Source organism: Pavona decussata, unplaced genomic scaffold (genome assembly GCF_977016875.1).
Source record: "Pavona decussata unplaced genomic scaffold, jaPavDecu1.1 SCAFFOLD_219, whole genome shotgun sequence".
NCBI classification, from domain to species: domain Eukaryota; kingdom Metazoa; phylum Cnidaria; class Anthozoa; order Scleractinia; family Agariciidae; genus Pavona; species Pavona decussata.
In genome coordinates this window covers 1,388,340-1,401,380 of record NW_028145624.1, presented here as the reverse complement: position 1 = coordinate 1,401,380, position 13,041 = coordinate 1,388,340, and the positions used below count along the sequence as shown (strand labels likewise).

At 38.5% G+C, this 13,041-nt stretch overlaps 1 protein-coding gene across 1 annotated transcript in view; it reads right to left on the bottom strand.

Moving 5' to 3' along the window:
• Nucleotides 1–3,518: 3,518 nt before the first annotated feature.
• LOC146459437 (sperm-associated microtubule inner protein 4-like) overlaps nt 3,519–13,041 on the bottom strand; it is a 22,699-nt gene continuing 13,176 nt past the window's right edge. Inside the window, exons 3-6 of the mRNA XM_085089415.1 lie at nt 8,873–8,944; nt 7,743–7,772; nt 5,747–5,966; nt 3,519–4,082 (exon numbers count right to left, since the gene is read on the bottom strand). Coding sequence (XP_084945541.1) covers nt 3,954–4,082; nt 5,747–5,966; nt 7,743–7,772; nt 8,873–8,944 — 451 coding nt within the window. The 3' untranslated portion in view covers nt 3,519–3,953. The remainder of the gene's footprint in view (nt 4,083–5,746; nt 5,967–7,742; nt 7,773–8,872; nt 8,945–13,041) is intronic.

Below are 13,041 nucleotides of genomic sequence, written 5' to 3'. Positions count from 1 at the left end.
CGTTGTTTAATATCTTCTAGAAGTTCTATAGATTCTTATATTCTTAGATTCTAGTTTATCTATCTCCAAGAAACCACTGGAAAGCTACATGCGGCGTTACTTAACTTGGTTTTAAAACAATAGTTTGTATAAATCCGATTTTCCATATAATCTTAATAAAGAGGCCGCGAATGTGCGGGTGTCCCACTTTCCAATTTAAGCCATAAGATTAAAACTTTCGGCCGTTTATCACGTTGTTTGCAAATGAATTTAAACCAGGAAATCTTAGGGTTTTTCATGCCAATTCATTAGCTGAACAAACAAATTAAAAAACTAGAGTGGTATTAATTTGATGTATTCATCGAACTGAACAGGATTTGAAACCGAGCCGTATAAATATCCAAAGCTGCCGCCTTTTAATAGCATCTAATAGCTTGAAACACTCATGGGGAAAAATATGGCTCTTCATTATCTGATACGGGCAAAAGGAAATGATTCACTTCCTTATTTCACCCACCAAAAACGTCTCGACTCTTTCAGTGACAGTTTTGTGAACACAAATTCATCACTTTCCTGCAAAACTGTGTAGCTTCCTTTCTAAATGGGTGTAAAAAGCACACTGAAATTCAAATACCCTTTGCTTTAACGGCTTAACAAGGAACTCTTTAGAAACAAGTGGCTTGTCGCTAATCACGTGCTACTCCCGATGAGTTTAGTACGCGATTTGTATGTACTTTGTTGCCACGGATGTTTTCAAGATGAATTTACTACAAGGAACGAAACGAGAAAAAGTACGTTGTAACATGTCAATAAGGCTTATAGGAATTCAAAATTGAAGAATATAGACGCGATTAGTAGAACCCACATCACCCTGTTCACCGATCACCTTGAATTTCAGGAGGTGTGCGCACTGAATCAATCCTCGAAACATTTTAACACGCAAAGGAAAAAAGCGAGACTACATGCTGCTGTCTCTAAGGTTCATCTACAGACGTCATTGAACTAGAAGCAGGCATTATGCACGCAATGGCGGCGACTTTTAAGATTCTGCTAACAGATTTGTGTGGGTGGAGTGGCTTTCACCTAGCATGAAATGGGCACAAGATCGTTTTGTTCTCAGCAGGTTTAAGTGATTTCTGAACACTTGATTTCACTCTGTGCATTTTACTCGACTTTATCAACTAGTTTCCTTTTGTCTTTTGCGAATATTCCCTCGGATCAACAGGTTTCAATAGATTTGGGTATTAAAAACTTTAAGTCAGGGAGGCCAAACATACTTTTTTACGTGCGAACGACTATTTACTCTGTATGTGATTAATACTGAAATAAACTGCTTTTCGACTGTAACATGGCTTTTACTCGAAGGTCTTTGAAGTCAGCCATCAGACAAATAAACCAGTTTTGATGATTGCATAGATCCTTGTTCGCTGGCCGGTTTCATGGATTTGTTTCTCTTTACAATTAGAAAAGCTAGTGTCCGTCGTAACTGCGGTTTATAAGTTTTTTAAGATTGCGAATGTACATTTTCAGTGAACATGTACAAAACAAATCCTAAAGCAACTAATGCGAACTTCTGAAACAGGAGAAGAAGGATTATAAAAACCAGTTAGTCCAAATTCGTATTTTGTAATACGAAAGACTGAATAAAAGAATTTCTGTTGGAAGTTCTGTCATACATTTTCGATGAACAACACTTTAAAACTTTTAAAAGTGGGCGAGGATTCGGACTCGTACATTTAAATCAGTCTTTATGCCGACCAGTTTACCTGAGATAATGGCCGGTTAAACAAGGAATCAATCTGTCTAACTGGCGTGACAAACCGCCACGTGGTTTCTTAAGACATAAATTTCCTGTTAAAACCACAAGCTATTATGTCGAGTTAAATAAGCCGGTGGAGGATTCAACAACCTGTTCTATTTATCTACTTTCTGAAGCTCCCATGGAGTAAGCAGATTTTCATTAGTGTTGGTAAAACAAACAATTTCCTGTTTGGGCAGATTGACGTTGGTAAAATAATGTAGCCGCATTTTACTCAATAGACAGCGTTTGTTCCAAGTTTGACGGCCGCCCTCAGTTTTATAATAAGGAGTTACCACTGCGGATGCTCCGAGGACAACGGCTTTCGAAAACCAAATTTATATTTTATTTTCACTCTTGCTTAAACCCTTCAAGGTTCCCCTTGCTAACATAGATGCTTATCATTAAATACTGATTTTTAAGACATCTTTGAAGTTCATAGGAAAACACAAAAACTCAGTTATCGTTCTGGTTCATGTTTTCCACAAAATACGTCGCTCTTAAACCTTTTGCTCAGTGACGTAGTCGTAACTGCAGCCGCGAATCTAGTGGTGTTCTTAAACTCAGGGCAGGGCAGACTCGTACCCATTGGCAATTTGTTTGTGGGACGGGGGAAGATTGGATACGAGAGTGGATTTAGGCGCGCACGGTTTCATGGGGAAGGCAAAGGAAAAAAAGTGTCTCGAACCAACCTTCTTTACCCCACAAGCAAACAAATAGGGACTGGGTACGAGTCTGGAAACAGGTAACCACATTCCTTCCAATTACTTATTTAAATACCCGACTGGGTACACGTCCTTTTAGTTTCTGTTTTCTTTTATTTTCTTTCTTTCTTTTTTATCTTTTTTGTTTTTTTTCCTTGCACTCAATTCATCGGGCCAGCCCCTGTTGAAATTGTTCTTCTTCGGCGGAAATAACAAAAAAAAAAAAAAAAAAAAAAAAAAAAGAGAGAGAGAGAGAGAGAGAGAGAGAGAGAGAGAGAGAGAGAGAGAGAGAGAGAGAAAAACAAAGTTTCCCAAAACTCCTTTCTTAATTTTTTGTGGCTAGTGAATGTACTGTTCCAATACTCTAACAGCAGTTAAGGTGCTGAATTCTTTGCGATACCTTCTTGGAGCGGGTTGCCATCTTGGAAATGTTGCATGAAAGGTTGGTGTGTGTGTGGAGGGGAGGGGAAGGGAAGGGGGAAGGCTAAGAGGCTTATATAATTCTTAGTTTGTTGAGCATAACTCCACGTATTCCCAGCTCTTTCCCTGCTGCACTAGGTACAGTGCGGGAGGTCGTGGGTTCAAACCCCGGCCGGACCAACACTCAGGGTCTTTAAATAACTGAGGAGAAAGTGCTGCCTTTGTAATGAAATCTGCAAATGGTTAGACTTTCTAGTCTTCTCGGATAAGGACGATAAACTGTAGGCCCTGTCTCACAACACTTCAATGTTCATAACCCTGTGGGACGTTAAAGAACCCAGACACTAATCGCAAAGAGTAGGGCATGGAGTTCCCGGTGTGCTGGTCTGGTCTTTGTGCTGTTTCATGATTTCATGGGTTGGATGGGTAGGATAAGGTCGCTAATGGACATATGCTGATGCAAACCGCATTTGAATATATACATGAATAGAAAATGCGGTATATAAATGTATTACCATTACCATTTAATTGCCACCTCACACCTCACACCGCCAAAGCTGATGACGTCACAAGTGGAACAACTCATCTCCAACACATTTCAAACATCTTTCAAAGTATACTTTGTTGTCGATAAGTTTATTAAATTAAATTTTTAACACTTGGTTACAGATCACTTGTTTTCACACACGCGTTTTTCTGTCGTCTTTAACAATTTCCCACTAGACTGGGATTCGGTAAATGTTGGCAAACTTAATAATTCAATTCAATTCAATTCACATAAATTAAAATCAAAAGAAAATTGAGGTTTAAATTGTGGTCTGTTTTAAAAGTTGATCTCTCCAAACAAAAATCTATCGGCTTCACGCTTCATTTCTTTTCATTTTTAATAAATATCAATAAAATCAATAAAAATCTTGAACTTTCAACAAACAAAAATCCATTTAAAAAAAAAGCTTTTCAAAAATTTCTATTACACACTAAAAAAAAAGAGGGGCATTTAACTCGCGCAAAGACTGCGTAATTTTTTCCACACTCTCCAGAAGTCGTCTGTGTTAATGAACTAGTTGCCAATCCGCACGGCGACGCCTCTGAATGTTCAGTCGAATTGTCGGAGTGGTACTGGGGTGGAGTTTGTTGAACTGGCTGGTGACTTCATGTTTAGAAAACCAATTATCCTTAATCTAAAGAGGAAAAGTTAGAAGAAACTACTTAAATTTACAAATGGTAGCCTTCAAAGCTCTTCCACAACGTTCCGGGAAAACACGAGCGATGGGTTGAAAGAAAAAAAGCGAGGTGTCTATTGTTATCAAATGCCTTTTGTTTTGGATATTTTGTTTTTCGGGTTCAACCACTTATGGTTTTTTAAAAAGCAACAGTGTTAACCTTTCATACACGAATTGATGTCTTCAACTTCCTTAAATATAACACGTGAATATTTGTTTTGAATTTCTAACCGTACTGAACGTGGCTTCTGTTGACCATAACAAATAAACTCTTTCAAAAGCACAATTAATTATGATTGTACCTATCTGGTTTACTTCTATCACCGAGTAGAATTTTATGCGGGGCACGGGAACAGAGAAACGAAAGGATTTTAAAACGAGAAAATGATTTATCAAATACTTCCATTCACCCTATTTTTCTTCACTTGGTAGCTAAAGTTAAGGCCTAACCTGTGGTCAGGCGTCCATTTTTTGTAGGGAGTGAGGGTATGATCGCAGGTTAGTAAAAGCCGAGAACTCACGGTGCAAAATTGCCCACAATAACAATATCACAAAGTGTTTCTGATGTTACGAACAACATTCAGCGCATTCCGACAAACGTTGCGCCCTGTTTTCAGTAGAGAATTCTACTTTCTTAGCCCGATTTCAATTTATGTTAAACATTCCTTTTTGAGCAATGGTTCATGCAGTCGTAAACCAGGTCTCCTATAGTTACCTCCTGGTTATCCGATTTCAAACCTTATCATGGCGGTTTACCTTTTTTAGAGACAAAAACAAACCAAAATGGAACGAAATGATAGATAATAAAACAGCAGCAATGTAATTTACAACTGTAAACTTGTACATAATGTTGCACTTAATGGTGCATCGTGTTCAATAATCCGCTGGACTTAGCACTTCTCTCGGGCTCTACCAGATTCAAAAATACCTCATATCCGATTATGGTACACCATTTGAAAGGTTTAGATCAGTGTATTTTATGATTTAACATTAACAAACGTGAACGAGGTCTTTGGCTTTGATAGAAATAGGCTTTAAAGGGGCAGTGTCACCTACATTTAGTGTCACTTTGAATCGGTGAAAAAACATATTTGTATAATGGTACAATTTTGTTAAAATAACCCTTGTTCACAGAAATTAGTATCAATCATCTCTGTCTGTGGACAGCTAGGACTGATGGAAATGGATTGTAACTTGAAAAACTTGACCAATGTTCAGTCAAGTTCCTCATTTATATTTTGGAGAAATCGCTCAAAACTGATTCAGTTTAGTATATTCTTCGTCAGAGAAATCATTTCAAGTTTTATTTTCATCCTGGTGCTTTTGCAGCGATTTCACGTTAAAGAAGGGGTTCTTTGTCAAATATTTGGCCAGTTTTGCCCAACATACAGTAAAATCTTCCTGACATTGCCCCTTTAAAATTTCAAAAAAGTTTTACCTTGTTATTTATTAGCTCGCCTTAAACTTTAGCGTATTTTACGGCTTTCGGTGCAGAGATAAAAGTTAGAGAGACTAAAATATCTCGTATCACAAACGTGTAAAGAAAAAACGTTCGATGGCAAAAATTCATAACACTCTACTAAATATTAACCAAGTTATGGCATGGCCCTACCAAAACAAACCTGCACTGGTCGAACTTGATGTTTTGGAGGAGTAGCAGTCCTTGAATTCACCACCGGCATTATGATCTCCCTGCGTCCAAAGCTGCCCATGGCCTTATTTAAAATTACAGGAGTAGGGGTGGGTGACAAAATCTGCTCTGCTTTGGGAAACATGGCTTGTCGAGACATGTGTGAACTGAGGGGCGACTCCTTGGGGAAAGGGAGGATTATTTGACCTTCTCTGTTGGAAAAAAATTTCAACACATCATCTCACATTTCAGGACATAAAGTAAAGTAGCTTTGTTCTAAGACAATTTCTGGATGTGTTAAAAAAGCAGCGCGCTTTATGTAAATGCGTCTTCGTTGTAAAATTTACTGCAAAATAAAGGTTAACGACTTATTTTCTTTATGAAACAAAAACCTTTTTCTTGCTTGTTCACAACTGAAACAATGTATCGAAAGTATGAACAAAGTATTTTGTTTGCATTCAGATGAACAAATTAACTTGGGCAAATGTATGTGTTGTGGTTCAAATTTGTTAGTTCAGCTAAGTTTGATGTTTTTCAAACCAGTTTCTTTTTTATTTCCCTTTGTCTTAAATTCACTACCGTAATCAAACAGGTTTGAAAAAATTCTAAACCAAAACTAAATTCAACCAAAGTGTGATATAAAACGCTCAAATAATTCTGAAACCTCACATAGTTTTATCTACAGCGAATTCTGATTGTCGTCCTCAGTAATTTGAAAATAATTCTACACCTCACTTTGCGCGGGTTCATGGTTGGGTTTGCGAATTAGCCAGGCCATATTCTCTAACTAATCACAATGAAGTTTTCGTCTTTTCACAGAGATAGGTCATGTGCTTCATTTTATAGCGACATCTGATTGGCTGAGTCAGACAGGTGTAGAGCCTGATAAAGCACGTGACCTTTCCCGCGCTTACTTCTTCCGTGGAAGTTAACTGGATCATGAAAAGATTGAGCCGGCCGGTGAATGGCTCGGTGATGACCTTGTTTCTGTACGCCAGTATCGCTCTTACCAACAGGATAAGTTAACTATCTTACCGAGATACATACGCACAATAAACTCAACCGCTTTCAACGGTCAAACCTGTAACAAACGTAAAGAACAACAACAAAAACACAAATACTGACAATTACAACACTCCATATTAACTTAGTACTGAAACACTGACGTATACGTAGGCAACACAAAACTAACCAGGAAACGCTTTAAGGAAATAAATGGACTATTTCACGTTCAGAAAGAGATGGGAAATTGGGCCTTATAGATATTGGTACTTCACCATTCAGGAGGTAAACTGACGTGGTCAATTCATTTTCTAAAATCTAGTTGGAAAAGATCGGTGGGTGGGTTCTCATATTCTTGTAAAATGTTGAACATACTGAAATTAATGTACAAATCGAAAAAAACAAATCGACAAATCTTCATGGGAAGGTTTCAGGTGAGGTTTTATTGCATCCAAGAGGAAAGGGAAACGGAGTGAAATGACCAAACAAAGAAAATCTTAGACAAGAACAAAAACAAAACAAAAACAAAAACGAAAAAAAAAAAAAAAAAAAAAAAAAAAAGGAAAAGAAAAGTGAAAAATCCTCGTTATGCCGTTACGTGATTCACGAACAACGTTTAAGAGTATATAGTCTTTAGACAACGTGCTATACTATGGCGGCCAACCTTTGACACGTCAATCAGTAAACTTAATGAAAGAAAATGCTACAAATAAATCATAAATTCCTTAATTTTTACTCTTTGACAATAAGGTATATTATTGACTTGGGCAGCATGCTATGGCTGAGTGGGCATTGCCATCTCACAAAACGAAATCATCGAAAACTGTTTGTCTTCTGGTAGTTGAAGTAGCTTACTATGCTTTGGTCCTCTTTCGTAACGGTTGCGAAAGCCGACATTGGTATCCGCCGAGAGTGAAATAAAACCCGTATTCCGTATCAATAGCTAACTCTTATTATCTTCGTTACCGAGACTAAAGTTCACTCACTGTATATTTGCTGTTGTCGGCCTTGGCATGCTGAAAAAAAGTAAGAGTAAAGTAAACTCATTTATAATGCGACCGTAATATTTTAATTTAGGTGGTCGAATGTGATTTCGACCAACCCATGTATAGCATACGTATGTGTACTTTATTACACTGAGCTGTTTCGGTTCTTTTTATATCTGTACAGTGTTTGTATCAGGTTTTGGTACTTGTACACTTATATACGGGCATTTTGAGTTATCACCGGAGGGCTCGAGAAATCGGGGGTAGAACTGCAGTGTATGAGTGAATCAAATCGAAGCCAAACGGCTTCTGGTTCGAGATTTCGGGAGTTTCGAGAAATCTAATTGTTCGAGAATGAAAAAGGTTGTACCGGTATAGTGCTAACACAGCTTTAGTTTCAAATCAGTTGAATTTATACATGCAATGATAATACGATTGACAAGTTTAGAGTAACTGTTTGAGAAAAAATTCCGACGATTACCAGTTTAGAATCTCTAGGATCTCAGTCCGCAATTTTATGGACAGCATACTCGACTCCTTGTAAGACCCAATAGGATGGCTTCACAGGGGAGGCTAGTTTCCCGGGGGCCCAAAACTATTTTATGTACATAATTTTCCTCAACAGATATGGCCTGTAAAATTTTGCTTTGAAAGTCTTCAACACTTCGACGCCAAATTCAATAATTGAAGCAGCTCATTAGTGGCCAGATCCTGACAGATTAAGGTTTATAATTGACCCTTCCATAGTTTTTTCAACTTTTGACATGGACGAATTAGCGAAAATTCATCGACACCGCTGGAAAGAACGTCTTTAAATCAATAAAGTTGCCAAGTTTGAGAGAGTTATGCTAAAAACTAACGGGGATATGCATCCACAAAGTCTTGAGATTTTACAGACGTTTGTATGATGGGGAGCAAGTTTGTGCCCCCCACCATACAAACGTCTGCAAAATCTTGGGACTTTGCAGAGCTATATCTTCCCTCGCCTCTGACATACCACTTTCATATTTAGCAAGTTTGCTAATTTTAAGGCGCTCTTTCCAGTAGTGTCGATGGATATTCCGGCGCTAACTAGTCCTCATCAAAAGTTGAAAAACAAATACGAAAGGGTCTATTGCTTTCGGACTTACAGTTCGTCATTCCACCTCACTTTACTTCGCTTAAGTTGCGTCACGTCGTAGAACTGGTGAAGGGGTAGGCCTCTGAAATAAAGGCAAGATTATTAATAAATATCAATAAATATTAGAAGTATAAACAGAAACTCACCCGTTTACTCAACTATCCGAGGATGAATAGTGCTCCGAACCTTAGTGGAACCCAGTGCCCCCGAGAGTTGAAAAACGAGAGGGAAAATGGCGGTTGTGATGCATGTGAGACTGGTAGTCTTGTAGAGGTGGGTGAATGTTTTATTTTAAAATTTTTTTGCTTCTTTATAGGATAACCAGACAGGCTCGGTGTTTTTCTGACTTTTAAACACCCAGGAGGTGTCATGCCAGGCACTCAGACCGAGAAAACTGCTGAAAATTGTTTTAAACAAGTCTTACACGTGAGCATGAAACAAAGCTGATAGCGCTTTCCGTTTGTACGGAAAAACCGGTGAGATTTTTACGCCAAATGAAACAGTACAATTTTCAAGTAACCATTCGTGTAAAAAAGCTGGTCCTTTCCACTGGAAATTTTGGCAACAAACTGCGTACTTCATAGATTAGCATGGTACTAATATGATGAAGCAATTTGGTACAGTGATATTCTGAAAATTCAGGTAAAAACAAGCAGAGATGAATACGTCTTTAGGTATTCCTTTGTTTTCCAAATTATGTTGGGAAAGACCATTCTATCAGATTTCCCAATGGAACTAACAAGAGCACTCTCTGTTTGTATGGAAAAGCCACAGTGGGAAATCAAATGGAACAGTCCTTCCCACTGAATTTTTTTTGGAAAAAAAAGGAATACGTACAAAGGTATTCCTCTTTTCTTGTTTTTACTGGAATTATTGGAATATCATTGTACCATTATTTGCTTCATCACACTAAGTCCACACTCCTTGATGAAAAATGCAGTTTGTTGCCCTAAATCTGCAGTGGGGAGGATTATTGTCACAGCAGCTTCTTGCAAACAGAAAATCTTAAACAAAATGACTTCCATCTTATTGCTATCTGTTATGTACTTAAGACCTGTTGATTTGGGTCCAGTAACTCGACTGGCTCAGTCAATCAACATCTCATCTAGATTCCTGTGTAGACCTTTATACAATTCTTGATGTGTTTTAACTTTAAGGCGGCTTTCTAAGGTAGTTCAAAAGCACCTACAAAAACAAATTACTAAGAGATGCAAAGCGAAACCTTATTGACCCCTTGTCCTCCCATCTCACAGGTTCTATCCGTGAAATTTACAATTTGGGATATCGACACATTTCCAATAATTAGCAATCCTTTGTTTCTCGTGTGTAGCAGCCTTTGCCAAAAGAATGGCAGACATTTTGCACTATTTCAGCTTTACTCTTTTCCAGTTTCCTTCTGTGAAGCTTTTTTTTTTTAAACGTTCTATTCAGGCGTGTAGGAGAGGGGGGTTCAAGGGGTTCGAACGAACCCCCTTTGAAGATCAATAATGGCGGAAGAAAAGCTTTTAAATAAAGTACCTTTGGTCGAAGTACATTAACCAAAAAAGAAATAGAGATATAAAGCCGTTCTTTAATGGCTTACCCTCAGTAAAAACAAAAATTGTCAAGAACCCTTGGAGATTCAAAATTTTAAGGGTCTGTATGCTGCTTGGGCTAGTTCCCTCTGTAATTAGGGACAGCCAGGTCAATGTTCAGCAGCCCACTGATTTGGTGGTTCTCTATCAAGATGACCTACCCTCTCCACAACTCTTTTCCTCCAAATGTGAACGTGAATGTTCCATAGGCACAATGAGGAGGTTGAACAACTACATGAGATGTACCATGGGAGAGAGTAGGCTGTCCGCCCTGGCTCTAATGCATATCAAATATGATATGCCTGTCAATCTTGATGAGATAGTCAATTTGTTCGAAGGCCTACACCCAAGAATGATGCAGCTTACCAGCTTGGTGTATGACTATCAGCAGATCGAATAGCTATCAGAACTCGACAGGGCACGGAATGTACATTGAACTTTCTTGTTTAAGTTGAAACAATTATGCCGTCGAAATGATGTATATAGCTTAAAAAGCTGCTGTAAAACAAAGTTGTGATTTGCCTAAAATGGGTCTCAAAATGCAGGAAATGAGGTTTCTAGGAACCTAGATTTTCAAAACTTTCCGGGGGAGCATACCCCTGGATCCCCCTAGTAAGAGTGCCCCCGGCGCTCAGCAAGATTTGGGGCTCAACGAACACCCCTATTGAAACCTTAGCTACGTGCCTTAATACGTACTGGTTTAGACTAATATTGTTGGAGGGAAAAATATAGATGGTGTCATTCAGACAGTTTTCCTACTATAATATCACATGACTTTTTCCCCAATATTTTGCTCCAACACTACATGTATCTCCTACAAATACAAATATAAGAGTTGGTAATTTTCATAACTGGGTGTTTCATTAGAGGCTAACTAGAGTTAATTTTTGTTTTACTCAGCTAAAGAATAAACTAATAGCTACATGCTGTGCTTACTTTCCCTCCCCTCCCTCCCAGCATGGAAAGTGGGCGTTTTAGTGGTGCAATTGCAAGCATGAATTACAGAAGCAGTCAGTGCAGATGACAGGCTGCAAACTATGAGGGACAAGGAAAACCAGTGCCAGAGCTACTGGGGAGCCCCCCCCCCCCCTCATTTTAAGACCAAAACTAAGATCTGAAGGGCCGGGGGGGTCAAGATATTTCATCCCACGACAAAAAGCAAATTAGTTGAGTGTGCAAGAGAAACCCCCCCTCCCCCCACACACACACAAAAAAAAAATTACCTGAGCTCCGGATCTACCACTGATAACTAACACTGAAGTTTATTTAAAATATCAAACAGACTGATAGTAACCACCATTGGTGCCTGCCCAAGCCTAACTTATGTGGTCTCAGTTGTAAAATTATTACACTTTTAAACAAGTTCAACAGGGCTGTCACTAAGATTTCAAGTCGCTGGATAGATACAACAAGTAGGCGGGGAATCAAACAGCTGGGAATTTCTTTTGGTTCTATTTTTCTTCTATTTTCCTATGAAAATAGCCGGGGTCCACGTTCTTAGTAACCAGGGGAAATCCCCGGCCCCTGTCTCTTAATGACAGCCCTGGTTCAAGTAATTATTAATAATTTATGCTTCACAAATCCCATCATGATTGTTCATGATTACCATTTTACTTGTCCAGGATAGCTTGTAGTCTCCTTAATAATTTCACATGCTTTGTACTTGTACTCATTTAGCCATTATCATTATCACATGCATTGGGAATACATTGGCATAGTGGTCACCACATCATACTTTCAATCAGACTTTGGGTTTGAAGGTCAGAGAGTCAATGGTGTGAGGCTTGGTCGCTACATTATCATGTTTCCTTCTAAAGCCAAGAAACTTTACTCCACATTGTTTCTCTTCACCCAGGTGGACTTATTTATTTAGCTTCGCCTAACTAAAATACTGATACAGATCTATATGCATGAATACATAAAAAAATTGTTAGGCAGGGAGACCACTACAGCCTAGCCAATTACAGTGGATCCCACGTTAATTATTTAAAACTTAAAAACTAAAGCTACTAATATATAAACAAGAAAACTCAAGGGGAAAACAAGAAAGAAAAAAAAAGCGGAAGTTCAAAATGCTAGAAGCAGCACGTCAGCGGGCACAGTAGAGTCCTCGCTATATTGCACTTGGGATAGATTGTTCTCCAGGTTCTGATGTCGTCAACGTCGTACAGGTTCAGAGCCTTATTGTAATATTGAAGTAGTAAACTAGGATACATGACTACTGGCAAAATACTGTTAGAGATAACCCTGTGAGGATTAGCATACCATCCCTGGGGGGGGGGGGGTGTTAATACTCCTAATTGCATTACTCAAACCAGTTTAAGATGGGCCACTTCAGTTTGAAGTGTAACTTTACTTTTTTCACTATTACATGTGAGCCCCTGTTAATCCTTGTAATGCAGTTAACCTGATACAACCTATGATCCCATATTGTCATGAAGGCTTATACCTTTAGACCTACTTGTTCATGTACAATGTATGCTAGTGGATCAGAACACCTTTCTGTAAAATGCAAACTCTGAACTTGAAAACCCAACTTCAATAATTCTGATTGATGGCAGTAAAAGACGCCAATTATTGGCGTGTTTTACTGCTGTCAATCAGA